The sequence below is a fragment of the Manis pentadactyla genome, chromosome 1, assembly GCF_030020395.1.
Source record: "Manis pentadactyla isolate mManPen7 chromosome 1, mManPen7.hap1, whole genome shotgun sequence".
NCBI classification, from domain to species: Eukaryota; Metazoa; Chordata; class Mammalia; order Pholidota; family Manidae; genus Manis; species Manis pentadactyla.
This window is the reverse complement of record NC_080019.1, coordinates 234,903,823-234,929,489: the sequence shown is the minus strand read 5'-3', so window position 1 is coordinate 234,929,489 and position 25,667 is coordinate 234,903,823. Positions and strand designations below refer to the sequence as shown.

The window sequence follows — 25,667 nt, the reverse complement described above, 5'->3', positions numbered from 1 at the left end:
TAGGGGTTCTGCTCTGAGGACGCTGTGTCCCAAGGGAAGGATAAGCCTTGGATATGAGTTGGAGATGCACAGAAGGGGAGAGCCGTCAGGGACCAGAAAGAAGCAACGAAACGCCATTTCACCCGGCACGTTGGCAGAAATGACCAGGTGCGCTGGAGGTGGGCCACCTCCAAGGAAGTCGCAGGCCACCCCGGAGGGTCATCCTGGAGGGCGGCCTGGCCGCGCGCAGCCTGGCACTCAAGTGGCCGGCCACCTGCAGCTCCAGGAGAAACAAGGCGTCCTCGCGCTGGCATTTACTAGGTCGCCGGGGTTGTCCGGGCCCCGGAAGCCTGGGAGGTGCCGCCCGCTCGCGAAGCCACGCCCCACAGTTGTCCCCGCCCTGCCGGGGCCCGCTTGGCCCTTTAAGGCTGACCGAGCCCGGCCCCGAGTCCGGGACTCGCGGGGCGGGGGGAGGGGGCGGTCACGTGGGCCGGCGGCAGCGCAACTCCGCTCGGGGCGCCCGCCAGCTCCCGCCACCACCGCCCCTGCCCCTCGCCCGCGCCGCAGCCAGGTGGACTGCGCCAGGCGCGCCCTCCCCAGGTACGGCCTCACCGGCCCCGTCCCCTCCCGCTACCACTCCCGGGACCTCGCGGCCACCTCTCGCCCAGCCCCTTCCCCTCTGACAGGTGTCCGGGCGGACTTGCTCGTGCCCGGCTGCGCCACCGCAGCGCCTGCCGCGCGTGGGTCTTAGGGCTGTGCGCCCTGCACTCCCAGCCCTGTCCCAGGCCCGGCCCCTTCTGGCACAGGCACGCCCAAGCTGGGGTTACTGGAGGAGTCTGAGCGGAGCTCACTCTTTCCCTCTCCCCCAGGACCCGGGACGTGCCAGGCTGGGGCCGCCTTTGAGCGCCCCGCAGCGGCCATGGATGGCGAGACAGCGGAGGAGCAGGGGGGTGCACCCTGCGGGCCGGACTCGGCCGGCGCTTCCGCCCTCTGGGGGCGGCGGGAGCCCAAGAAGTACGCCGTGACCGATGACTACCAGTTATCCAAGCAGGTGCTGGGCCTGGGTGTGAACGGCAAGGTGCTGGAGTGCTTCCACCGGCGCACCGGCCGGAAGTGCGCCCTGAAGGTCAGTGACCTCTCATTGCCGCTTGGGCCCCCCGGAGGGCCCAACAGCAGAGGCCTGTGTGTGCAGACATGCCCAGGACCCTTGCTGAGTTTATGCTTAGCACCCCATTTCATCTTCACACTTCCCTGTGGGGTCAGGCTCCTGGGCCTCCCTGCTTTACAGATGGGGAAACCGAGGCTTACCCTAGTTAAGTTCGCTTCCCCAGGGATCGAGGGGCGGAATCATATGGGTAGAGCGTGCTGCTCCCGGAAGCATGGACAGAGTGACTCCTGACTCGAGTTCTGGCCCAAGGGGAGCCCTGGCTCAGTTTGGCTGCCGCTTCCGTGAGAGGCCTTCCTGACTGGAATGGGTTTAGGTTCTCCTCTGCCCAAGGCTGAGTCCTCGCCAACGCTTGGGTGGGTTGCTTTCTCCTGAGGCCCCTGCCTGCCTGGGCTGGAGTGGTGGGAGCCCCCAGGGCTGGCTGGCGGGCAAGGCTGGTGCCCATCACACTGGCAGGCAGGAGGCTGCTGACAGGCTCCAGCTGAGTCATGGGGCCCCATGTCGGAAGGGGCAGGCCCTGCCCCAAGCCTGACCCACCCTGGTGCCTGGGCAGAGGGCAGGCCAGCTATCTAGCCATGTCATAACACCACCGGCACCCTGGAGGCCTGGCTTAGACCTCACCAATGCAGGTGGAGTCCAGGAGTTCTGGGGGTGGCCGATCTTGCCACATGGTTCTGTCTTATGTCACTTTGTTCTGGGCCCAGGACCCAGCCCACACCCAGAATTCCTTGAGTCTGTCATCACTGGGACTTTACCCAATTGCAGCTTGTGCTAGTGGCCACCGGGACAGGTAGAGTGTGGCAAGCATGCCTCCTGGAGGAGCAAAGGGTCCTCCCATTTCACAGACGTCGCAATTTACAAGCCTGAGCACAGAGTCTCTGCCCTTCTTGGTGTCCAGGCCTAGTGCCCTGGCCTCTCTCCACGTCTGTCCTCTCGGCCCTAGCTGGTAGATAGTGCCCCGCACGAAGCCTGGAATGCAGCAGCAGACAGAACAGGAAGGGCTGTGGTCGGTGTCCGTGTAGCTGCTGCTGTTCTGGGGGGGGCCCAGAGGAGCAGGCTCCTCCTTCCCAGGGAGCAGGGCCTCTTCCCCTTTCCTTCATCCCCTGACCACTGTTGGGGTTACGTGGTCTTCCCTCCCTCCCAGGGCAGCTTCCGTGCTGGTGGTCAAGCCCTTGCCTGTCCCCCCAAAGGCTTGCTGCTTTCCCCTGGCAGGAGCTGGAGGACTATTTGCCAGGTATGGGGGGCAGGGGACTGCCTCCTACTGACCTCTTGCTTTGTCCCCTTCCAGGCCTACCTGGTAATTGGCACCCCTCAGCTTTACTCCAAATGGGGCACAGCCCTGCCCGTCTTCCCCAACTAGCTCCCAGTCCTGTCATGTATATGAAAAGTGGGGCTTGGGAGTTAGTGCTCAGAAGTCACATGGCTTGATTGGGATGGGGGACTGTGGGAGAGACCAGTGTCCCCTCCCCGCCCTCCTGACTTCCTGCCCAGCCCACCTGGCAGGCAGAACAGGCCTGGCAGTTAGATAATAAAAGTGATAAAAGGCCCAGAGAGGGTGGGGGTTCCCACGAGAGAGGAGAGGTGGAGTGGTCCTTCCTGCCTGCTTTCTGGGCTCCGCCTGGGGGCCTCCCCTCTGACGCTGGGGCTCCCCACGTCTTCCTCTTCCCTCCATGCGAGAGTGGAGTGGCAGGGGCTCCAGCCTGGTTCTTTGGGTGGGGCTGAGGCTGGGCAGGACTGCTGGGCGGGCCTGCCAGATGAGCCAGGTACTTTCTCATTTGGCAGCTGCCTCTCCCTCACCCACTGTCCCCAGACCGGTCAGATCAGCCTCTGTGGGGCCACTTGTAACGGAGTCAACGTTTGGGAAGGGTGTGGGGAGTCGGTCTCCCCACCCTGAGCTGTTCCGCGGGCTGCCCTGCTCCTGGAGGAAAGATCTGGGAGCTCTCAAGCCACCACGCTGGTGGGGCCTTCTGAATGGCTGGCTGTGGGCAGTTTGCTCTTCAAGTGAGGATCCCAGGGAGGGCAGCAGACCCTAGGATATGCAAACAGTGGGATTTTTGACGGAGGTTGTCTCTTTTGAGAGGCTTCACCCCTGCCCGGCTGGCCTTGCTCCCAGCTTTAGAACTCTGTTCCCAGCCCACTGGCAGGACACTGTGCAAGGACTCCCGACTCCCAGGACCTTCCCCAGCCCGTCCAGGAGCTAGGCCATCTCTCCAAGGCCCCAGGCCTTGCTGTTGTGGGTTCTGTTATTCCCATAAAAGCCTAACGGTTTTCCAGAGCATTCTGTCTGGCAGGCCCTGTCCCCAGTGCAGACGCTTGTTACCTTACCTAACTTCTGTCATTCCCGTCTTTTGGATGAAGGCACTGGTATTCGGACACCAACGTTCAGCTGAGTGACTTGCCCAAGATGCGCAGCTGGCGCGGGCCAGGGCTGGGATGTTCGCTAGGTAGTTTGGTGCCAGGTCATAGTATCTAAGTCACCCCATGCGTCATGAAAGTCTGTGGGCACATGGGAGGGTCTCTGACACTTGACCTCAGGAAGGATGCTGGCCTTGCCCTCCATGGCTCCACCGGGAGCCGGGCAGCCCTAGCTGGGCTCTCAGGGGTGCTGCCGGGGTCTGCCTGTACCTGCCCAGCTCCCCCCACCGTGCGGGACCCTATGTTTGTGAGTAGACAGGTGGTGGTTCTGCAAGGGCCACACGCAAGGACCGTGATGGCTGAGCTGCTGAGTGGAGTGGCAGGGGTTCACCCCAAGCCTTGTGAGCCTGAGACAACTCCAACCCAGCAAGATCCAGAGTGCCAGGGGCAGCATGTCGGGTTAGTGAGCGGGCGAGAGGAAACGGTGCCAGAGCTGGGCAGCCAGGGGGGCTTCCTGGAAGAAATTGCCAGCTTTAGTCCAGGCCTCCAGCCTGAGAGGGAAGTGGACAACAGAGGGGAGCCCTGGCTGGGTGGAACTGCAGGCCTGGTTTGCACAGCTCAGGGCCTGCTGTGGGCCAGCACGCCCCAGTAGCAGTCTCGTGTCCCGGAAGGCATGGGAACTCGGCGGGGACGGCGCCCAGGCCCTGACCACCGTGGGGCCTTGGAGGGCCTGAGGGGCTGTGTGAGAAGAGGCATTCACACAGGGCCTTGCAGGTCTGCCCCCAGCTGTGCACCACGTCCCTCAGCCCGCGGGGCCTCCGTGTCCTGCTGCTCCCCCCGGCTTTCCCATAGCACCACCGGGACCCTTGTGGAATGCTCCTGCCGGGGGTCTCTAGGGGCTCCTGGGTCGCCTGGGCTGCCATTCAGCTGGGGCAGTGTGGGAAGGGCCTGGTCTTCATGACAGCAGAGCTGTTGTGTCTGTGGAGGTTTGCATTTGGGGTGCTGTTTTCCTGCTTGGATCCCTCATCGTCCTCTCCCAGGGTCTCCCTGGGGCATCATGAAGGGACACCGCCGGGGGGTGCGGCAGGTCCCTGTAGCATCTATCGGCCCCAGTCTGGCGACTGGCTGCTGTGTGTCACAGCCGGAGTGGACACAGTGGCCATCACCTGGTGACTGTGCTGTGAGCGCGTGAGCGCGTGCACCACGGCCTTCCCGCACTGGGCCCACTGCTCACAGGGCAGTGAGACGGCGGCTCCCGTGGCTCCTGTGTTTCCCCAGAACTTCGCTTCTGCTGCCCTTGTTCCCATCTGCTCGAGATCTTGTGTGGCCCCACGTGAGAGGCTGCCTGGCTGGGGTGGAGTGGGGAGTAGGGCTCTGGGCTTGAGATCCTCCTGCCGCTTTCTCTCTGAGTGACCTTGGACAAAAGGCAGTTTCAGAATCTTTTGCAAAAGGACTGCCTTTGTGGTGCAGTTGAAGCCTGGGCTTGAGCACGTGGCTGGGCGAGGACACCGTCTTGGTGACTGTAAGTGTCCCCGTGGTACCGCTATGAGACAGCATAGGCCAGCGGACGCTCTCCAAGGTGGAGCTCATGGGCAACAGGGTGCGTGACTGATGGCACATTCTTGGCCTTTATGGGGACGCACTCAGGCTCACCCTCTACCCGGGGAAGCCAGTCTCTTGTGGGTGGAAGGGGTGGTCTGAAGGGAGCTCTGGGTCCTGGGCTCCTACCCAGCTGGGTGCCCTTTTAAAACTAGATGGTTAGGCCTGTGGTTGTGATGAGAATCCTGCTGCTGGGGAATGGCGGGGAGACCAGGCAGGAGGACCAGGCGGGAGGACCGAGCCGGGAGACCAGGCGGGAGGACCAGGCGGGAGGACCAGGAAGAGGACCAGGCGGGGTGGGGGACCACATGGGGAGGATGAGGCTGGGAGGGGCACCAGGCAGGAGGACCAAGCGGGAGGACCAGGCGGGGTGGGGTACCAGGCGGGGAGCATCACTGGGGGAACAAGGGGCCCCTGGAGGGCCTCTCAGCCCCTGGCAGGCTGGAGCGCAGAGGGCAGAGTCTGGTCCCCGGGAGGGCTGGCCCTGCCTCTGCTCTGCTCCCCGTCCCCCCACTTTCTCCCTCGGCCTGATCCCCCTGCTGTCAGGCCCTCCCTTCCCTCTGCTGCTCTGTCTGTTCCTGGGCTTTTGGCTCTTTCCTGCAGCCCGCGGGCCTTAGCTAAGGCTGGTGGAGGACGGGTGGGCTGGGCGGGTGCTGGGGATCCCTCCTAGTCACCCTGAAAGTTCCCCAGCCCCCCCATAGGGCTAGGACAGAAAGAAGGAGGGCTTGCTGGACTCAGGCCACTCACAGGGTCCCCTCCCGCTGCCGGCCTTGGTCAGGTGCTGGGGGCATTTGGGCCAAGCCCGTAACACGAGCGTCAGCTGTGGGTTCCGGCTGGGGCCTCTGCGAGGTCTGACTTCTGCCTGGGGCAGTGGTGTGAGACTAGATCCTTCTGACTCCCCCGGGTTCCCTGGGTGAGGTGGGGGGGGAGCGGGGGCTGAGGCCTGGCCTGAGCTGGAGCCTCAGAGCCGGGGGGAGGATGCTGTGGCGGGGCTGGGAGGGCTCCCCAGGGCAGGTGGCTCTCTGCCCGCACCCTGTCCCTGGCGCCCCTCCTACCGCCCACCTGGTGAAGCTCGGAGGCTGTTCTGGGGGCAGCATGGCCTAGGGCACGACCTGCCACACCCACGGCCCCATTCCGAGAGTTCAGCCCCCACAAGGACCCGTAGCTCGTTCTGTGGATGTCCCCCCGATGTAAACAAGCCCTCTTCTCAAGATGAGGCCCGGGGACTGGCAGGCCCTCTCCAGGCTCTCCAGCAGGCAGCGCACAGGGTGGGAGCTGGGATGGGCAGGGAGATAAGGGTGCCCCGTGAAGTGCGCCTCCTACATGCAGAGCCAACAGCAGAACCTGAGAACGGGATGCTATCACCCCCATACCACGGATGCAGGGACTGAGGTTCAGAAAGGCAGAGCAGCTTACTCAGGGGTACACAGCAGGGCCACGCCCAGGCTGAGCTGGCACCCCGGCTCTCTGGTGGGCAGGTTGTGGCTCTCAGTGCCCCCTCCCTGTGTTCCAGACCCGTCTGCACTGCTATGAGGAGGGGCTGGGCACTCTGGTCTTCCAGCGTGAAGACCCCTTTGGTGAGCAGCGACCGTGGGCAGTGCCAGAGCCACAGGCTGTGGGTGAGGCCCCCTTGCCCTGCTGGGGCCGCTCCTGCACATAGACAGGCAGCATGGAGACTGGCTGGGGGTCTTCAAGTTGCTTTCCCAAGGGCACCAGCAAATGGGGCCACCAGGGGAACAGCCAGCCATGGTGACAGGGCTGCGGGCGCTCTGTGTTCTGCTAGGGACGGGGGCTCTGGGTTTATGACTCAGGTTTGAAGACCCCTCTCCCCTATACTCCGGGCCCAGCTAAATCCTCGAGTCAGGCTGAGCCTGTGCCAGGTACATCTCTGCCCTCGGAAGGCCTGAGAGGGGGGGTGAGTCACCACAGCCCATTCCCAGGGCAGGAGTGTCCCTTGGTGCTGCCGGGCCACCGTCTGGCCTCACAGAGGGCGGGGGGCCTTCCTCCCTCCCGCCTCCCCTTCCTCTCACCTGTGCTCCACGGGGTGGTCAGGGACCAGGTGTTTCCTGGGAGCCCATAGCTGAACAGGGCAGGAGATAGAGGGCAGCAGGGCCCAGGGAGGTTGGAAGCCAGTGCCCCCTCCTCCCCTGGGAGCAGCCTGGTGGGCGGTGGCTGCATGTGCTCAACCAGGCCTGTGTGGGGAGGGAGCCCTGGGAGGTGGGAGGCAGGGGAATGGGTGGGTGTCGCCTTCCTTAGGGTCTCCGCACTGTGCCCTGGGGCAGTGCCCTCTGTCCGCCCCCACTGCTTATTCCTTTGTTTGTGGCATCTCCTCCAGGGAGAGAGACACCAGCTGTGGTTCTTCTGAGAGCTGGAGGGTGTTGGCCCCCTCCATGTGCTGGGCATGGTTGGCACGCCCTGCTTCCCTGCTGCCCAGGGAAGGTGGCCCCTGCCCTCTGTGGCCCTGTACTGGCCATGCGGCAGGCCCCGCTGTGGGCGTCACTACAGCACGGCTGCCAGGTGGGGCGCAGGCTGTGTGGCTGAGGTGGGGTCTCTTCACGTGGAGGGACCACTGAAGGGATGTTATTTCTGAGACTAGAATCAAACACTTGTGTTTGTTAAAATTTTCCAGTCTCACTATGAAAATGTCCTATTTTTACACTGTCAGAGAAGAAATAGAACCAGGGTAATGTCTCACCAGTCACGTGCCTGGTTTTGACAGAAAAAACCCTTTTTTCCTCTAAGAAGTTGAGGATAAGGGACCTGGGCCGTCTGAGTGTGCCCTCTGGGCTCACGGGTACTTTCCCGGGCAGTCTGTGGGCAGGACTCAGGATGGGCACCGGCCTGGGACAGAGGGTGTGTCCCCCTGGCAGGGCTCCGGGCTGCTCTCCCCGCCTGAAAGCACTGGTGGCCACAGATCTGCGTGGCCTGCTGCCCTCATTGCCGTGTGCAAGGAGAGGGCACACCCGTCTTGTGGATGGGGAGCTGGGGCTCAGGGATGTTACAGGGCCAGCCCGAGGCCACCACACACTTTGCATGAGGGGACCATGCTCAGAAGGCTGCAGAAGGAGTGGAGGGGGCACACTCAGGTCATGTGCGCCTCCTCAGGCTGCCCAAGGCAGAGCTGGCTGGTTCCAGCGAGGGTCCCACCCCTAACCCTGGAGGGTCTGTCCCCACCTCCCCCAGCCTCACAGCAAAGCAGGATCTATAGACTTGGTCTACTTTTGCAAAGCCCCATCCAATCCTGCCCCTCTCGGACCTGCGAGCATTTCCTGTGACCTTCTGGGTTGGAGGGGTCTGCCTCCCATGATTGCAGGGGCTGCACTGGTGTTTCCTCAAGGTCTGTAGACCCGGGTGGTAAAGGGACAGGGCCACCTCAGGGGCAAGACCCAGAGGAATCCAGGCAAACCTCAGAGCCCTTTCTCACCTGGGTACACTTGGCACTGTGCCCATCTGGCGCTCCGTGGGTTCTAGTCCATCATCATGGCCACCTGGGAGCATGGGGACTGTCTCTGCCCCCATTTCCCAGGCTGAGCCGACGCGATGCGGAGGCGGAACGACCTGCCCCAAGCCGTGGCCTTGCTGGTGTGTGGAGCCTGGTCCCAGCCTGGGGCCCCGGGCACCTGGCGCCTGCCGCAGTGGGCTCTTGTGTTCCTGCTATCCCTCTCCCTCCCATTGGGGCCTCCAGCTCGCCCTCTTTCTGTAAACAGCCCCCCTGCCCTAGCCCCTCCGCTCCTCCCTAGAGTGGGCAACCTGTTTCCAGGTTGGTGGCTGGTGGGAAGCAGACAAACTGAGGTCACCAAAATTTAGCAGATTGAAGGGCCCCCCATGCCCTGCTGTTAGGAACTCCTGGCACCAGGCCTGACCTTGGCCCGGAAGGGAAGCAGCTATTTCGGGGGTCCTCCTTGTCCCTGGGCTCCCCCAGGAGGGCCTGGCCCTCCCCATCATCCCTGCCCTGCCAGCCTCTGGCTCTGGGAAGCAGGAAGGGAAGAGGGGCCAGAACCAGTTCTCTAGGGCCCGCGTCCTCCCCGAGTGTCCTACCTGGCAGTGACTCGTCCACCCCAAATCCTCGAGGGCAGAGTGCCAGGGAGCATTCCCAGCCCCAGCTCTGGGCCTGGACCCCAGGCAGGGCCGGTAGTGTTTGCAGGAATGGGGAAGGATCAGGCCTCCGTGGGCAGGAGGGTTAGGTCCTGGTTCCCAAAGGACTCCTGGACTCAGAGGTGCCCTGTGCGACCCCTGTAACCCAGAGAAGCCACAAACGTCCCTGAACCTCCATCTTCTCAGCTGCGAAAGACCGTCAGTGGTGTGGTTGTTGAAGGGAGGAACGTGGCTGGTCTCCGGCAGGGCTCCGTGAACACCCGCCCTGTGTGATAAGCATCAAGTGCGGAGCCCGTCCTGGCCCAGGGACGTGGGGCCAAGCTCCACACACACAGGAGCTGTGCTGCCGCCTGCGTGGTCCCCACTGCGGAGAAGCCAGCTGGTCTGTATTGACCCTCGCTCCCCAGCCATGTGACTTTGGGCATGTCGCGTGGCCTGTCAGGCGGTGTCCCCACAGGTCTTCTGGTGAGGCTGGCTCCGTCAGGGTCAGGGGAGCACAGGGCGAGCTGGGGTCCAGGCAGCGGGCCCCGGCACCCAGGGATCTGGGCACTGCGGGTCGGTGGTATCACGTGAGCCGGCCTCCCTGGAATTTGGCCTCTGAGGAGGAGAGGTAAGTGGACAGGGCGAGCCGGAGGACAGAATGCGGCCAGAGTTTACTGAAGCGAGGTCTGATCTGGCCCGAGGCCATCTAATCCATAGCTGCAGAACTGGTTCCATTCGCTCCCTTAGTGAGTTACGAAAGCTGGGAAAACTGTGTGAGAATAATGGCACAGGTCTTTGAACCCGTGGCTAAATTAGCTCCCCAAACAGCACTGCTGCGCTCGGGAGGGTGTGCTCTGGCTTTACGGGCAAGAGAGTGAGGCCGCAAGAAGTCCTCGTCTGAACCCCCAACTTGAGGCCGCCCTGTGCTGTGCCATCCTGCGGCGATCGCCTCGGCCCTGAGTGGGCCGAGCAGGCAGCAGGGGGCGCCGCGGCTGGCCGGGGCGTGGCGGGCTGACAGCCCTCCCCGGGGCCCGCAGCACGAGGCGGGGGTGGTCTCAGCACTGGCTGTGAAGTGAATGGGCTATGGGGGTGGCGTCTCTCACAGTACTAGGTCCCCGTGGGAAAAAACCCCAAATAGCCGCAGAGCTGGGGGCCGGGAGGGCTTCGTGCATGGCTGAGTTGAGAACTCTTCCCCGGTGCCGTAGGTTCAGGGGGCTTTGTCTCGTCCATGATTCCCTGATTATGAGAACAGGGCTTCCCCACAATGAAAAAAATGCACCGAAGCCTGTGTCTTCCTGTAACTTTCCGCTCAGCCGCGCCGCCTGGGTGTTCAGCGCCCGGCGTGCACCCCGCAGTTTAATTGCCACTTCTTCCACATTCCCGTCTGCCCTCGCCTGAGGCTGGGGTGAGAAGCCCAGGGTGGGAGAAGGAGGAGTTGGGGGTCGTGCCAGTCCTTCGTGCCTCTCTCCTGCGGCACAAAGCTGGAGCCCCAGGGAGGTAAAGGGCCTGGTGATGTTCTGTCAGCACTCCTGACGGGAGTCCCCCGTCTTTGTGGGGCATCCGTATTAGATACATTGAGTCTCCCTGTGTCTTCTGCAAAGTTACCGTCAAAGGCGTTGCCGGGGCACTCACTGTGCTTCTCCCTCATATAAGGTCTGGTGCCGAATCCCTTTAAGGATTTTGTCTTGGAGAAAGTTCAGCGAGTGTCTGTGCTTCTCTGCAGGGGCGAGAGAGCAGCAGAGGCTGCCTGGTTTCCCTCTTTGCCAAGACTCCCCGGGAGCTCGGAATTAAGATGTGCGCGCGATTATAGTTGTGAACTTGTGTGGGTTTCTAGTACATTTTATCCTTCTCTTTACTGTAAAGAGAATATGAGGGTTTTTGTTTTATTTGTCTTCTATCACGCTTTAGAATTGTAAAATGCCTGAAGTCCTGTTGTCAATGAGTTGGGCGGTGGAAATAATGGGGCCTGTGGTGGCCACGGGGCAGTGACAGGGGCCAGGTCCCAGCCTCCAGGATGTCCCCTCTGCTATAAGGACGATGTGTCCGGCTGTGGTTTGTCTTGAAATGCAGAGTTCCTACTTCCTAATTTGCTGGTGCCTCACGGTGGGAGGGATTACAAGCCAGCCCTCCTTCCCTGGAAGGAGTGGGTGTTCATGCGGAGGCCAGGGGGCAGCTTGGTCCGGCGCGGGTTGATTGGCTGGGAGTGTGGAGTGTGGAGTCGGGTGGGGAGGCTGCCTGTCCAGGCTGGTGGCCTTGGGGCCTCCTGGCTGTGTGAGCCAGATGGAGAAGCTCCGAGTGCTTTGGTGAGGACAGCCCAGCTTGGGGTGGGCTGACGGGCACGCTGGTGGGCACATGGAGCTGGGGCATGCCCTTTGTGGCCCGGAGCTGGCTGGAGAAGGATGTTGGGGCCCACCCCAAGGCTGTGCCCTGAAGAGCCACTGCAGCTACCCCAGCTCTGCCTGGTGCTCTGGGAAGGCAGACAGTGAGCTTCATAGCTCTGGGCAACGCGAGGCGATGGTCTCTGCAGGAGGGACGGGAGGGCTGAGCAGGGGGGTCCCGGCATGGCGTCCTGCTCGGGCAAGACTGTTAGTGCGGCAGCAAGACTCCAAGCCTTTCCTGGGCACTGCTCTGTGCCCAGCTCTCTGCTGGCCACTCAGAGAAATAGAAAATACTGGAAGACTAAATGGACAGGCGGGTGGGTCCTACTCTCCAGGGCTTCAAAGTCAACACTGCAGAGGGTGGAGACACGCTTGCCTACAGCCCACATGCTCACCCCCATATGCGGACACGCCCGTGTACGCCCCCTCTGCAGGCACGTGCCATGCCCCGAGCATACACCACCACGCCTGTCCCTGTTTACATCAGAGCTTTCCCCAGGCCAGTGCCTCTGCGGAGCAGGGCTGCCTGTCCCCCCAGGGTGGGACTGTCCGCAAGGGTGGGACTGTCTGCAAGCTTTCAGAGGTCTCCTTGCTGCTCCGGGGCAGTGGCATCTCTTCCTGGGCCTCTCTCCCGTCAGCCTGTGAATTGGAGCTGTGGTGCTGTGATTGCCTCGCAGAGTGGCCCCCGGCATGCCCATGACATAAGGGACAAGAGAATGTTTGTAAACTGCAAATTGTTTTCCAAACAGTCAAAGGCTGCTGTTGTTGTCACAGCTCCTGCACCCAGGAATTCCTCCAGCTACAAGGCAGCCCTGCCCTTGGGCAGGAAGGGACAAGCCTGGCGGTAGTGAGGGTCCCACTGCACCTGCTGATGCAGGCCAGGGCCAGCCCTCCACCTGCACCCCTAGCCGGTGGGGAGGGACTTGGCAGCGGGCTGGCTGTGGAGTCGGGGAGAAGGGTGGTGGGGGGTCACTTCATCAGAGCCTGAGGCCAGAGCAGGGTCACCGTTCAAGGGAATATTGTCTCAAAGTGGATGCCCGTCTGTCTTCAGTGGGGTCTTCAGTGGGGCCTTCTGTGGGGCTGGGTCAAGTAAGCAGCAGCCCCTGTCCCTGGGTGGGCCCCTCTGGGGAGGCAGGGGTGGGGTCTGCTAGGTTGTCAGAAGGCCACCCCGTCATTACTCTTCTCAGCTGTGACTGGGGACCGAGGCACCAGCTGGCCCCCATCGGACCCGGGCATTGGAGAGGGGGCACACGGAGACGGGCTGCTGCATGGGGCGGTGATGTGGGGTGGGACCCCAACCAGAGGGCCCTCTTGTGGTCCGCTCCCCGAGTATGGCCCAAGCCCTGCAGGCTGACACTAAGCAAACAGGCTCAGAGACCCAGAGGCCTAGCGCAGGTCGCACTGAGAGCAGGAATGGGGCTGGGCCTCCTGTTTCCTGGCCCTATGCTGGTCCAGTGTCGGGGAAGGCAGGCTCTTGCCTGGGCACCCCTTTTATGAAGGAAGATGTGGACTCATCTTCCCTCATGGATGAAGCCAGCATAGAGCAATGGCCGTGTGGGCTGGAACAGGCAGGGCGGGCTCTGCGGAGGAGGAGGCCAAGTCTGGTTCACTGGAGAGGGCGGGCAGGGCACTGTGGGGGCCGACGTGGCCAGGTTGTCATGGCTCTCATTTGCTGAGCCTTCCTGGGTCCTCAATTTTACCTTATTCTGTCCTCATGGTGGGTTGTGAGGGTTTCTTCCCCTTGTCCCGACTTCATAGACTGGTTCATTAAATCTACAATATTTTCTGAGCCAGTGGCTCTGTGCCCTGGTACTGGGACCCAGAGACAGCCAGGCCCAGAGATCACTGGGCCCACAGTCTGATGGGGGTGGTGGCACGGTGCCGGCCTGGCTGGGAAACCACCGTGTGATCTGGGACCAGTTACCTCCCCTCTCGGTGCCTCAGTTTCTGAGCTAAACAATGGCAGTAATGAAGCTTCTTCCTCCCAATATTCCTAAAATGCTCCGCACAGAGCCGGGCGCGTGGAAGGCGTGGTGTCTTTGTGTGTTTGTTTAAAGAGTTATCAAAGGAACAAGCTGATGGTAGACTGTGGGCAGGTGCTGGGAGGGAGGGAGGGCAGGGACCGGCACTGTGCTCTGTCCTGAAGGAGGTGTGGCCCCGGGCCGAGTACGCAGGGGTCAGGACTCGCAGCACCGGACTCTGGAGTCATGTGCGTTCAGTAAGATATGCCTGAATGTACAGCAGAGAACAAAGGAAAGGGGAGGATGAGGGACTCCTGAGGCCCTCTTTAGACAGGGCGGTCGGGAAGGGCTCCTGAGAAGAGGTGACAGTACGGGCCCGGGGGGAGGAGGAGGCTGTGGTTCTGGGGAAGAGAGAGGAGACTGAGGCTCTAAGGGGCCGGGGCCTTGCTCACAGTCACCCCCGGGACCCGGAGCGACAGCCCAGGAGGTTGCTGGGCAGCTGGGCCCTGGCGCTCTGGCCCCCATGACGCCTCTACAGGGAGGCCAGTGGGGCATTTGGTGTGTGTGCTGGGGGCAGCCCTGTCCCTGCCCCTGGGCCTGTCTCCAGGCCGTGGCACTCCAGAAAGACTATTTTAATCCGTGTAAGAATTAGGTTCCTAAATATGGACTGTGTGACTGGGAGGCACTGAGGCTCCGACTCAGGGCAGCCCCGCCGGCTGTCACCTTGGCAAAGTGCAGGCTACCGCCTGCCGCCAGGCGCTCTGGCTCCTCCTCGCGGCGCCCCCACCTCCCCCTCCCATCCCCCCGTCCCCTGTCCCCTGCCAGCCGGGCCCATCTTCCCATCTGACCCGGAGTTTGTTCAGGAGCTCAGGGTTTTTGGCTAGGCCCCCACCAGGGACCCCCAGGGTTCCCCAGCCTGCATCTGCCCTCGAGCTGCCTCCAGCCTGGGGGAGGCATGAAGACCAAACCCAGAGGAGGAGGTGCTGGCAGGACTTTGTAGAGGAGACACTTGAGCCAGCCCAGAAGATTCCTGAGAGAGGGGGCTGGCCCTGCAGGGGGAAGGGTGAGTGCCCAGGTGGGCACGCAAGGGGAACTGCTGGGGACACGGACACGTCACTCTGACCAGAACAGAAAGTGTTCTGGGGCCGGTGGGGCAGGAAATTAGGTAGGCGAGGAGGGCAAGCCCTGCATGCCAGGGCAGGTGGCCCTCATCAGGGCCAAGGGCAGGGTAGGTGGAGAAGGCCAGGGAGGGAGGGATGGATGGGCTAAGGACCCCACCACAAGCATTCCGGTGGTGGGCTTCGGGTTTTCTGAGAAGACAGGGTGCTGTGGCATGGGGTGAGGTGACATAAGCAGGGCAGAGTGAGGAGGGGCCCAGGAGCCAGCCTGGGGCCGCCGGGTGGTGGTCAGGGCAGGGCAGGGAGGGGTGTCCGGTGGCCAAGCCGAAGCGGAGAGGATGGGGTTGGGGGGAGGACACTGCATGTTGTGCCTGCAGCTGAGGACCGAGGTGCCCCTGGCTGAAGCCACCTCGGGGCCCCCTGGCGCTCGGTGGTGAGTGGGGTGTCTGAGCCTCTGCCCAGGGTTGCGAGCATGGAGCTGGGGCTCAGGAGTGCAGGGGCGTTCTGGGCGGAGAGGCAGCATGAGCAGGGCGTTGCGGCTTCCAGGCTGGGGACATCTGCCCACAGCGGCCTCCATGCATGAGTCCTGACCGGCTAGTGCAGCAGGGCCCAGAGTTCCCTGCACTCCCAGGCTAGGGTCCAGTCAAGCAGCTCCAGAGATGGAGGAATAGCCAGGGGGCAGCAGACGTGACAGTCCACCGCCTTCCTCCCGCCCCAGTTTGCCTGTGCCCAGAGAGCTTGGCCCCAGAGCCTGCGCCACACAGTGCCCTGGCAGAGGAGGAAGGCTGGCCGGCTGGGGCCCTGGGTCCTGCGGTGCTGGGCAAGGCGGAGAGCTGACCTGAGCCCCAGTTTGGGGCTCTTGCTCTGGTCCTTAGCCCTGCTCAGTGAGAGAATGAAGGTGGCTTGTGTCGGGTGAGCAGCCTGGCTGGGGATGGTTTGTCCTGGCCCCTCCCATCCCAGCCACCACCCCTGCACGCTGACCTCTCCGCACACCTTGTTCAGCCGGACCGCTCCGGGCCTTGCTCCCTTCCGCTGGTCGGCCATGTTTTTGGCAGCCCTGGCCCGGTGCTGAGTAAGGACCCCGCCCCCACCTACCTGCTGCCCGCCTGGCGTGGTGTGGCCTGTGGGGATAACTCTGTGGTTACTCCATTTTGCAGAGGTGTGAGCTGTGGCTTGGAGCTGTGAAGGTTTGCTTGAGGTCACATGGAGTCACTGGGGAAACTCAGCCTAAAACCCAGACCTTCTGTCCACCAGGCAGTCCCTCCCTTAGCCAGGGTCCTCAAACCCCAGACGCATCCTCTCAGTTCACTCTTGTGCCATCCTGCTGTAAACACGGGCTCAAGGGCCGTGTGGCCCCTGGCCTGGGTCCCACAGCTGATGTGTGATTTGATGATGAAACCCACTCAGTTTCCACTTAGACGCTGCCTCTGTCCAAACAGGGAGGCAGGGGCTTCTGTGGCCTCCAAGCTGCTTGAGGCTGGCCCCCAATCAAGTCTAGAGGCTCATTGGTCCACAAATCAGGGAAGCAGATTCAAATCTTCATTTTGCCCTTCATAAGCTGGGTGACCTTGGGCAGGTCGCAGACCTCTCTGTGCCTTAGTGTCCTTGTCCACAAAGCCAGGGCAGTGGTACTCTCTGGGGGCTGCGGGGGGAGGCAGCTGTGTGCTGATGCCGTCTGTGTCCCCTACCCCCAGCTCCTGTACGACAGCCCCAAGGCCCGGCAGGAGGTGGACCACCACTGGCAGGCCTCGGGGGGCCCCCACATCGTGCGCATCCTGGACGTGTACGAGAACATGCACCACGGGAGGCGCTGCCTGCTCATCCTCATGGAATGGTACGGCACCCGCCGCCGCTCCGCCCTGCCACCCTGCAGCCCCAGCTCCTGCCCCCTGCAGGCCCCCTCTGCTCTTCGGATGGCAGCTCAGAGGCAGTGCAGCCCCTGAGGAGTGGTGGCGGGGCAGCCTCAGCCCTGCCCAGAGGGCTGTGCGGCCGGCTGCCCGCCAGTCCGAGGGCTGGACCCCCGCCCTGGGTGGGACCCCCACCCTGCGGGGAGGCGCTGGGGGAGTCTCCTGAGAGGCCGAGGGCCTGGAGGTGGCGGGGGCGTGGTGAGCGGGCGGCGCAGCCCCCGAGCTTTCTCCTTCCTGCCTGCACTCACACTCCCCGGGCCCCCTGCAGTGGTGGGCGATCAGGGCCGCAGGCCGGGAGCCCCCACTCCTCCAGCTTGGGCTACTCCCTCCAGCACGGCGGCCTGGCCCTAGTTCCTCAGCCCCTGGGCCCACCTCGGGCCTCCGGCTCCTCCCCATCTGCCTTCCAAGAGCCCCTCAGCCTGCAGGTTAGCAGTCTCTAGTCAGATTTGATTTGGGATTCAGGTCCTGCCTCTGCCACCCCCTAGCTGTGTGATCTTCGGCAGCTGTTAATCTCTCTGAATCCCTAACTCCCTATAAAATGTGGAGGAAGATCTTCATGTAGTGGCCACTGTGTACCTGAGTCCATTCGAAGTGCTCCTTCTGTATTGTTTATTCTGTCTGTGCACCTCTGTGAGGTTGATGTTGTAATTCCCATTTGAGAAGAGGAAGCTGAGGCCCAGATAGGTGAAGACAGCAGCCCAGGGTCACACAGTGTGCACGAAGAGTCTGCCCAGGGTGCACACACTGCAGGCACTTAGAGAGCAGCGGTCCTGATGATGGTCATTGAGATCTCATCCCCGCTGGGGAAACTAAGGCTTGGATGGGGGTGGGGCCACCCGAGCCCCAGCCAGGCAAGGCAGTGCCGCTGGGAATCCAAGGGCTCTCTGGTGAGGGGCAAGCCTACCCCCGCCCCCTGGTTCTGAGAGTTCAGTTCAACCTGCCCCAGCGGCCAGCCCTCCACACAGCAGGCTCTGCACGGCACGGGGGCACTGGCAGTGACTGTCCCCGGGGAGCAGCAGGGCCAGAGGCCTGGGCGTGTGCTTCTGGCAGCTGACACTGGCTCCCCCGCCTGCTGACAGTCCCCTCCTCTTACAGCATGGAAGGGGGTGAGCTGTTCAGCAGGATTCAGGAGCGTGGGGACCAGGCTTTCACCGAGAGAGGTGAGTGCGTGCAGCTGGACCAGTGGGGATTCGGGCTGGGACAGAGGAGCTGTGCGGTGCTGGGCCAGGCCTGCTCCTCTCTGTGCCTCCGCCTCCCTATCTGAGTCAGAGGGTGTGGGGCGGAGCATCCGTACACCAGGGGGGTTGTGGGAGTCTGTAACACCTTGTCTGAGATGGACTCTCTGTGGCCTCGGGATGGAGGCCTCTAAGCCTCCTGGGGCTAGCCAGCCGCTGAGCTGCTGAGAGGTAGCCCAGGCCCAAGGAAAGGCAGCTAGGTGGGCAGGGGGTGTTCCCAGAGGAAATGAAGGTGACTGGAGTGGGTCCTGCGTGGCGGGAGTGCTGTGCCCGTCTCCCCATCTTGCGCTGTCCCGGGGCGGGGGAACCACCAGGCAGGCACCTAAGGCTGCCCAGCCTCTAATGGGCCTCAGTGATCCCGCCTGTCTGTCCACAGAAGCTGCTGGGATCATGCGGGACATCGGCACCGCCATCCAGTTTCTGCACAGCCAGAACATTGCCCACCGGGATGTCAAGGTGAGGCTCTGGGCCCTGACTGGGGCACCAGGGAAGGAAGAACCAGCCCCACCCCCAGTGGCACCCAGGACGTGGGGTTGAGTGCCAAGTCCCTTGGTTGGCATTGAAGGCTGCTGCCCCTGGCCCAGCGTGCCCTTCTCAGCCTTCTTTCCCATGGCTCCGGCATTCCCACTTTGCTCTGGCCGGGATGGTCTCCATGCCTCCTGCAAACATGGCAATCCCAGGAGCCATGAGAATAGCTGAGTGCCTGCCTCAAGTCAGCAGACCCTGATGAACACCCCGTTTACCCTCACCTAAGCCCAGAAGATGGGCGCCTCACCCACTGGACAGGAGAGGACACCATTAGGCCTGTGATTAATTCATTCATTTGCTCATTCAGCAAGGACTTTCTTGAGCACATAATGTACCAGACCTCAGGCAGGGGCTGCCTGCCTCTGTCAGGGCTCCTGTGATGTAACAGCTGTGTCTGGGACAGATGAGACCCTCTGATGCCAGCATTTTAAGGGAGAGAGGCCAGGAGGAAGGCAGAGGTGGTTCCCGCTGCTGGGCCCGCAGTGGGCGGGCTTCAGACAGGTTCTGGAGGCTCAGCTCCCCAAATTTCCCACCCAGGGAGGACGGGGTCTGAAAAGTCATCAGGATCAGATGGATGAATGCAAGCGAGGAAGCCGCAGGGACCTGTGCTCGCATGCACCAGCCACCATCAGAGCTGAATCTGCGAGTCCCAGGCCCTCTTCCCCCGGGCGGGGGGCAGTGCCACATAGGGGACTGGGCGCAGCAGAGCTGAGGGTCCAGCTGCTGCATGCCCCCCTTCCCTGGTGAGGACTGCCAACCCACAGTTAGCCTTTGGTCCTGGGCGCACGTGCTGCCATGACAGACTCACCTTCTCACCCCTGATTTATTATGTCCTGGCTTCCTTTCTCTCCCAAGGGGAGAAAAGCCTTCCGCAGAGGAGATCCTTCACACAGACTAGACTGGTTCCCTGTCTTTATCCCAGTAGAAGGTCAGGTCATCTCAGACAGAACCGGAGAAATAGCTTCCCCTGGCCCCAAACTGGAACTCCATCCAACACCCCGTCTTCCCACCCCAGTTCTACTCTTTTCCATGGGCTCGGATCTTACCCATTCATTAAAAACCAGCTTCAGGGTTGCCTCCTCCAGGTAGAGCTCCCCCCTGCCCTTGTCCCTCAGGCTTCTTTGTGCGCTGCAACCAGGAGAATTGCCTCTATGCAGTTCCTGGGGCTTGAGCAGGGAGGGCTTCTCCCTGAGCAACGTCAGCTGGGGCTGCCCTGTGGGCTCCTCCGGCCTGCGTACAGAACATGCTGAGCATTGCTGGCCCATGAGCAGCCTGCCCCCACGCCAGACCCTCGTTTTGGCATTTCATCACAACACAGGCTCAGAAGTTCCTGCCCCTGGCTCTCCACAGCACTTGGGCTTTCACAGCCTTGGCTGAACGCCTGCCTCAGTTTCCCCTCTGCGAAAGGAGGCGCCACTTCCCAGCCACCTTGCTCCTCTCCGTATTTGGCCTGCGTTCTTGGTGGCCAGGGCCTGATCTTTTTAACGAGATGGGTCTGGCTGCTCCTGCATTGACGAGGGCAGGGGAGGAGATCTGGCTGAAGGTCCCCTTGGGACTCTGCTCCCACCTGGCGCCCAACTCCAGACCGATGCCCTCTCCTCCTGGCCCAGCCTGAAAACCTGCTGTACACGTCCACGGAGAAGGATGCCGTGCTCAAGCTCACCGACTTCGGCTTTGCCAAGGAGACCACCCAGAATGCCCTGCAGACGCCCTGCTACACTCCCTACTACGTGGGTGAGTCCTTGGGATGTGGTTTGCACCTGCCTCGCCCCACTGGGCCCTGCTGTGCTCTGGCGCAGCCTGTGGGTTGCAGAACCAAAGGGTTAAAGCCCAGCAAGGAGGGGGGGGGAGGATTCTGTCTGCATGGAGGCGGTGACATGGGGGGCTGGAGGCTGCAAAAATATTCTCCCAAACTTCAGCTTTTGCTTTTGAAAATAGATCCAGGAAAATTCTGGCTGTGGCCTGTGAGCTGAATGACATCACAGCAGCTCTAAATATATACGTGATAAAAGGCTGCCATCAGCTTGGGTAGGAGCCCAACCACAGTTGTTTTTCTCCAGTTTTTGTCTTCCTAGGATTCATTTTCAGAAAGTGGGCAGGCCTCTCCTCCTACATGAGAGGGATGCAGGGCAGTAGCCACCTGCCTTGGGGAGAGGGCCCCTTGGCCAGGGCGTGGATGGGACCTGGAGTGTGCACGCACTCATGCTTTCCTGCAGGAGCTCCCTGATGCCCGGGAGGGGGCAGCCCTCACATCTGAAGACGCCCCTTTGTCAGAGAGTGGGGCGATGGCTTGCTTTACAGAGGGCTCTTCTCCCTCGGGGGCGGCCTTCCAGGACCACTGACGTATTCTGTGTGTGGTGTTCTGACTTAGACATCTTCTGGCCCACCCATCACATCACACGGTTGGGAAGAGCCAGGCCCCGTGCGCCGGGAGCCGCACTGACAGTGGGAACTAGAGCCCTGTCTCCTCCTTGCCAGGGGGCATGGAACAGGGCAGCGGGTGGGCCGAGGCCCTCCTGTCTGCGACAGGGCCCCACCAGGCCCCACCCCAGGCGCATCTCCCTCTCCTCTCACCAAGTCTGAGCCTGGCCCAAAGAGCTAGATGGCCCTCATTCCTTAGAGCCCAGCTTGAGAGCGGGCTTCTTCCCGGGAGCCGTTTTCCTCCCCGAAAGTCACACACATGCTGCCTTCCCAGAAGGTGCCAGACACGTCTGCTCTGCTGCACGCCCCAGCCCAGGCCCCTGCTCCCCATCTTGCCCTGGCTTCAGGCTCCCACCTGGGCTCCAAGACCCTTGGGGCTGAGAGCCCTCCTGTGCCCTCTGCCCTGGTAGCTCCGGAGGTCCTGGGTCCAGAGAAATATGACAAGTCGTGTGACATGTGGTCCCTGGGCGTCATCATGTACATCCTGTGAGTACCGCCGGCCCCTCCCCGGGTCCCCTCAGCACCACGCCTGCCCTCACATACCTTGAGGGGGTCCTGAGCAGCTTCCTCCTTTGCAGGCTGCCCTGCCCTCTGGTTGTGGGACGCCTGCCTTCAGGCTGCCTGGAGGCCTCCCTGCTGAGGGCTGATAGGCCTGGGAGACCAGAGAGCTGGCATTACTGCCACACTGTCTGGCTGCCTGTCTCCCCAGTTAGGGACTTGGGGAGGAGGATGCGCCCCCTGTTGCTGCCCCTGCACCCATGCTGAACGACCTCTGCCCTCCCGCAGCCTGTGTGGCTTCCCGCCCTTCTACTCCAACACCGGGCAGGCCATCTCCCCAGGGATGAAGAGGAGGATCCGCCTGGGCCAGTACGGCTTCCCCAGCCCCGAGTGGGCAGACGTCTCTGAGGATGGTGAGTGGCCTGCCTGCCGGACCCCATCAGCCTCCGTTTCGGGAGGTACCACTTCAGTGTCAAGCCGAATGGGCTCCAGTCCTGGCTCCCCCACGTCCCAGCTCCACGACCCTCGGCCAGGCACCTAACCTTTTTGAACCACAGTTTGTGGTTCTGCTAAATGGGCTCGGAACTTCTCTAACTCCTGTCTCTCCTTCATATTTTTGCTTTGGAGACCACAGACAAGTCTGCTGTGTGTCAGTCACCCATCGCTGCTTTAACACACCACCCTGAATCCTTAGTGGCCTAAAACACGAGCAACAGTTATCAGGCCATTGTTCCGTGGGTTAGACGCCTGGGAGCTCACGCAGAGCTCGCACCAAGGGGGGAGGTGGGCCCCGGCTCGGAGGCGCTCGGCAGCCTCACGCCGCCCCTCTTGCCCAGCCAAGCAGCTGATCCGCCTCCTGCTGAAGACGGACCCCACAGAGAGGCTGACCATCACGCAGTTCATGAACCACCCCTGGATCAATGTGAGCGCCTCCTCAGCCTGCGGCGGGCAGGGCTGCCAGGCAGGAGGGTGATGGTACAGGCAGGAGGCCCTGTCACCAGCCACCAATGTGTGGTCGTGGCCCCCCCACCCGCAGCCTGACTGCCTCCCTCGCCTCCCTGAGCCTGTCTCCCCACCCGAGACTGGGAGAAAGGGGGCGGGTGGGGTGGGCAGGCAGTGCCCAGGGCCGCAGCTCATAATCTGGGCTGGCGGCTTCTTCCAGCAACCCACGGTGGTACCGCTGACTCCGCTCCACACGGCCCGAGTGCTGCAGGAGGACAGGGACCACTGGGATGAGGTCAAGGTGGGTGGACTCGGCCTCAGCCTCCCTGCGGCTCCAGGCTTTTGGAAAAAGGGACTCCAGGGTGGTGGCTAGCAAAGCCTGGAGCACAGGGTGACCACGCTAGTGGCCAGTGTGGCCCTCGGGGCTGCCACCCCACAAGGGGGTGCTCCCGGCTCATGGGGGCGTAGCGCAGGGGCTTTGGCCATGGTCTCCAGCACTGGGGCGGGGGGTCAGCCTGGTTTTGCACCTCACAGAGGTGCTCAGAACCCGGGGCGCCCCAGACAAGACCCTCTGGTGCTGTGTGCTGGATGCACAGAAGCTGTGCCCCCTGCAGGCCTTGTGGTTCTGAGCAGGGGATGGGTGCAGATCCCTGGGTACCTGTCCTACCCTTGCTCTGGTCCCAGGGAGTCACTGTACTTTCTGTACCTCGGTGTCTGCTGCAAAGGCCTGTTGTGAGGATTATGTGTCACAGAGGGACGGGCCTGGTGCTGGGTGCACAGTAGGCACTCAGGCAGCAAAGGCCGTCACTGCATCACTTACTGAGGGGCCGGCTCCCGGGGGCTGCGCACCCTGACCTCCCCGTGTCTGTGAGCAGGAGGAGATGACCAGCGCCCTGGCCACCATGCGGGTGGACTACGACCAGGTGAAGATCAAGGACCTGAAGACCTCCAACAACCGGCTGCTCAAAAAGCGGAGGAAGAAGCAGGCGGGCGGCGCCTCGGCCTCTCCGGGTTGCAACAATCAGTAGCTGGGGCCTCGGGGGAGCCGGGCCTTCGCCTGCGGGACAGACGGTGGTGCAGGCCCCGCCCCTGAGGGCCCAGGCCTCCTCCTTAGCGAAGGGATGGTTCTGCTGCATTTTACTTGTCGCTTGGAGCTTCAGGATGGGACTGTGTCTCCAAGCCTCCTTCAGGCTCCAGCCTGGGCGCAGGCCCTGCCGAGGAGCCAGCTCCCGGGGACGAGGCGGCCAGCAGCACCTTTGGCAGAGAGGCCTGGGTGAGGCCTTAGACTTCCAGAGCCCTGGGAGTGGTGGCTGGGCTTCCCCCTTCCGCAGAGACGCCACCCTGTGGTGGGGGCCGATGGGCCTGCTTGCTGGGTGTGAGTGAGTGAGCGGGCAGGGGAGGGCCAGGGGGCCAGAGGGGTCTGCCCCTGCCTTCTTGGGGTGGCCGGTTGACGCTGCTTGCCCGGCTCGGGCTCACCCCCCACCTCCCGGGGCTGCGGGGCGGTCAGCTGCCTCCCTCAGGCGTCCAGACCGGATGCTGCTGCTCCGCCCCACAGGGCCCTTGGAGCTCGCCCTCCAGGGTCCCTGGGCCCTGCCCTCCGGTTACTACCCCTGCCAAGGAGTGGCATCTCATCCCAACGGAGGGTGGGGGGTATTTTTAACGCTTTTATACTTTGGAAAATGTCACTGTGACAAAAGCCAGTTCAGCCCCCTGCACCCACCTGCTCCCAGATCCCAGGTGGGAAAGCCACACTCCATGGTGGGTCACCCTCCGTCCTGTCCTGGTTGGTGGCAGGGGCTGTCTCTTGGTGTACAATGAGAGCGGATGGCTGGGGGTGGTGCCAACAGGCTCCCCATTAATGAGGGGTCTTTTTCTAGACTCCGGGTCCCACTTCAGGCAGCAGAGGGCTGCTGGGTGATGCTTAGCCAGCCTCGTCCTGGCTTCAGCCTGAGTCGGAGCCGAGAGGCCCCCTCCCTGTGGTCCAGACTGCCCAGGGCAGCCTCGGGTGCTGAGTGCCTGATTTGGGCCTGACAAGTGCCTGACACCAGCCTGGTTCCCAGTTCCTGGCTCCTGAACCCTCTCCCAGTGGCTGGGAAAGCCCAGGCCACGTCAGATAGAACAACACTGCTGGGCCCTACATGTAGATATTAATAAACACCATTTTGGCATTTTCCCCTGGTTCCTGGGTTTCCCTTCCTTTAAGCAAATGGACAAAAGTGGCCCCAGGGCAGCTGCTCACTCCCTCTAGTGGTTTCACTGCTCCCGAAAGGGTGCTTTGGGGGTGAACACGCTGGGCTGGCCCAGGGCCCCTCTGGCCTTGCCAGGCACGGGAAGGTCAGTGGGGCTGAGGGATGGCAGCCGCCTGTGCCCCCAGCCCTGTGCCGCCCTGGGCACCGTGTGTGTGACACCCACGTGCAGCCCCGCGTGCGCCAGCGTCTGTGCACAGCAGCTGCCCCCAGCTGCATGCCGGTGCTGAAGGGCGGGCAGGGCGCCTGCGGCAGCGCTGAGCCACTTTCAGAAGCTGCCAGATTTCATTTGGCAGCGAGAATGCCGGGGAGGGAGGGGGCGGCGATGAGGCTGTCTTTTGATTACTGCCGGCAGCGCCCTCAGCCCTGGGGGCCTGCCTGGCACATTCCCCATCTCCTCTGAAGCCTCCCCGTTTTCCAGGAGCTCCCCCAGTCCCTGAGGGTGTGCGGGAGGGCGCAGGCATGGGTCGGCAGGGACCGGCCAGCACTCCTGGAATGTGTTCTGGCCACAGGCTCGGACAGGTCCCCTGCTTTCCTGCCTCTGTGTCCACCACACCGGGCGGCGAGTGCCCACCTAGGGAAGTGGTCTCAGGGATCCACGGTGATGTGTGAAGTGCTTAGTGGGGTGCCTGGTGCCCAGCACCCATCTGCTGCTCTAGCATCCTCGGCCATCAGGAGGGAGATGAGTCCCAAAGCTGTGGAGGAGAGGTCCAGCCCCAAATCTTCTTCTGGAACTTTCCACCCAAAAGGTCAGGCTTTCTCCACCCACGGGGTCTCACTCCCTTTACCTAGCTCTCCAGAGCACCATCATATGGGCTTCCTGGACCTCAGTGCGAGCCCTGGGCTTCCAGGAGGGTGGCCCCCACCTCTGAAGGGCCCTGGGGATCCTCAGATGAATTCTGGGGCCTCCCGGAGCCTGTGGTTCAGACCAACCCTCGGCATGAGCTCTGCCTAGTGAAACGCTGGTCACACGCAAAGGCGGGTGGAGTCTGACCAGAGATGCAGACAGACCCCTGCACTTGGCTGCTGGGCACCTCCCGTGCTGTACCCTCTCACACCCTGCCAGGACCCCTGCTGGGTGCGGGGAAGGCAGCAGTGAGAGTTGCAGACAGGTCTCACCTCAGGGAATTTCTACCTGTGTGGGAGGACAAAATAGCACACACATGCATGCCAAACCGCGGGCCTGATGTGGTCCGTGAGGGGACAGGGCTGGGGAGGCAGGTGTCACCGGGCAGTCTGCGCATCTCGGTGGCTGGGA

General features: G+C 62.6%; 1 protein-coding gene across 4 annotated transcripts; it reads left to right on the top strand.

The window, feature by feature from the left end:
• The first annotated feature begins 413 nt into the window (after positions 1-413).
• MAPKAPK3 (MAPK activated protein kinase 3) lies at positions 414-24,342 on the top strand. 4 transcript variants are annotated; one of them, XR_005023208.2, is made up of 11 exons: positions 415-579; positions 849-1,105; positions 16,327-16,466; positions 17,635-17,699; positions 18,151-18,230; positions 19,913-20,036; positions 21,134-21,209; positions 21,510-21,634; positions 22,058-22,196; positions 22,384-22,464; positions 23,039-23,126. XR_005023208.2 is itself a non-coding variant. In XM_036878013.2 (11 exons), exons 2-11 carry the CDS (start codon positions 899-901, stop codon positions 23,189-23,191), a joined length of 1,137 nt encoding a protein of 378 aa, XP_036733908.1. In that variant the 5' UTR covers positions 419-579; positions 849-898; the 3' UTR covers positions 23,192-24,342. The 4 variants fall into 4 exon arrangements, 3 of the variants coding, with proteins under 3 accessions (XP_057343109.1, XP_057343117.1, XP_036733908.1); XM_036878013.2 differs by having other exon boundaries at positions 419-579; positions 22,058-22,143; positions 23,039-24,342; XM_057487126.1 differs by lacking the exon at positions 22,384-22,464 and having other exon boundaries at positions 414-579; positions 22,058-22,143; positions 23,039-24,342.
• The last annotated feature ends 1,325 nt before the right edge of the window (positions 24,343-25,667 follow it).

What these genes read in the sequence shown, in the direction of transcription:
- MAPKAPK3 (XM_036878013.2), top strand. Translation starts at nt 899, where the DNA reads ATGGATGGCGAGACAGCGGAGGAGCAGGGGGGTGCACCCTGCGGGCCG. An exon ending in CCAGGCTTTCACCGAGAGAG is followed by an intron (nt 17,700 to 18,150) that starts GTGAGTGCGTGC and finishes GTCTGTCCACAG; the next exon opens with AAGCTGCTGGGATCATGCGG. An exon ending in GGCAGACGTCTCTGAGGATG is followed by an intron (nt 21,635 to 22,057) that starts GTGAGTGGCCTG and finishes CCTCTTGCCCAG; the next exon opens with CCAAGCAGCTGATCCGCCTC.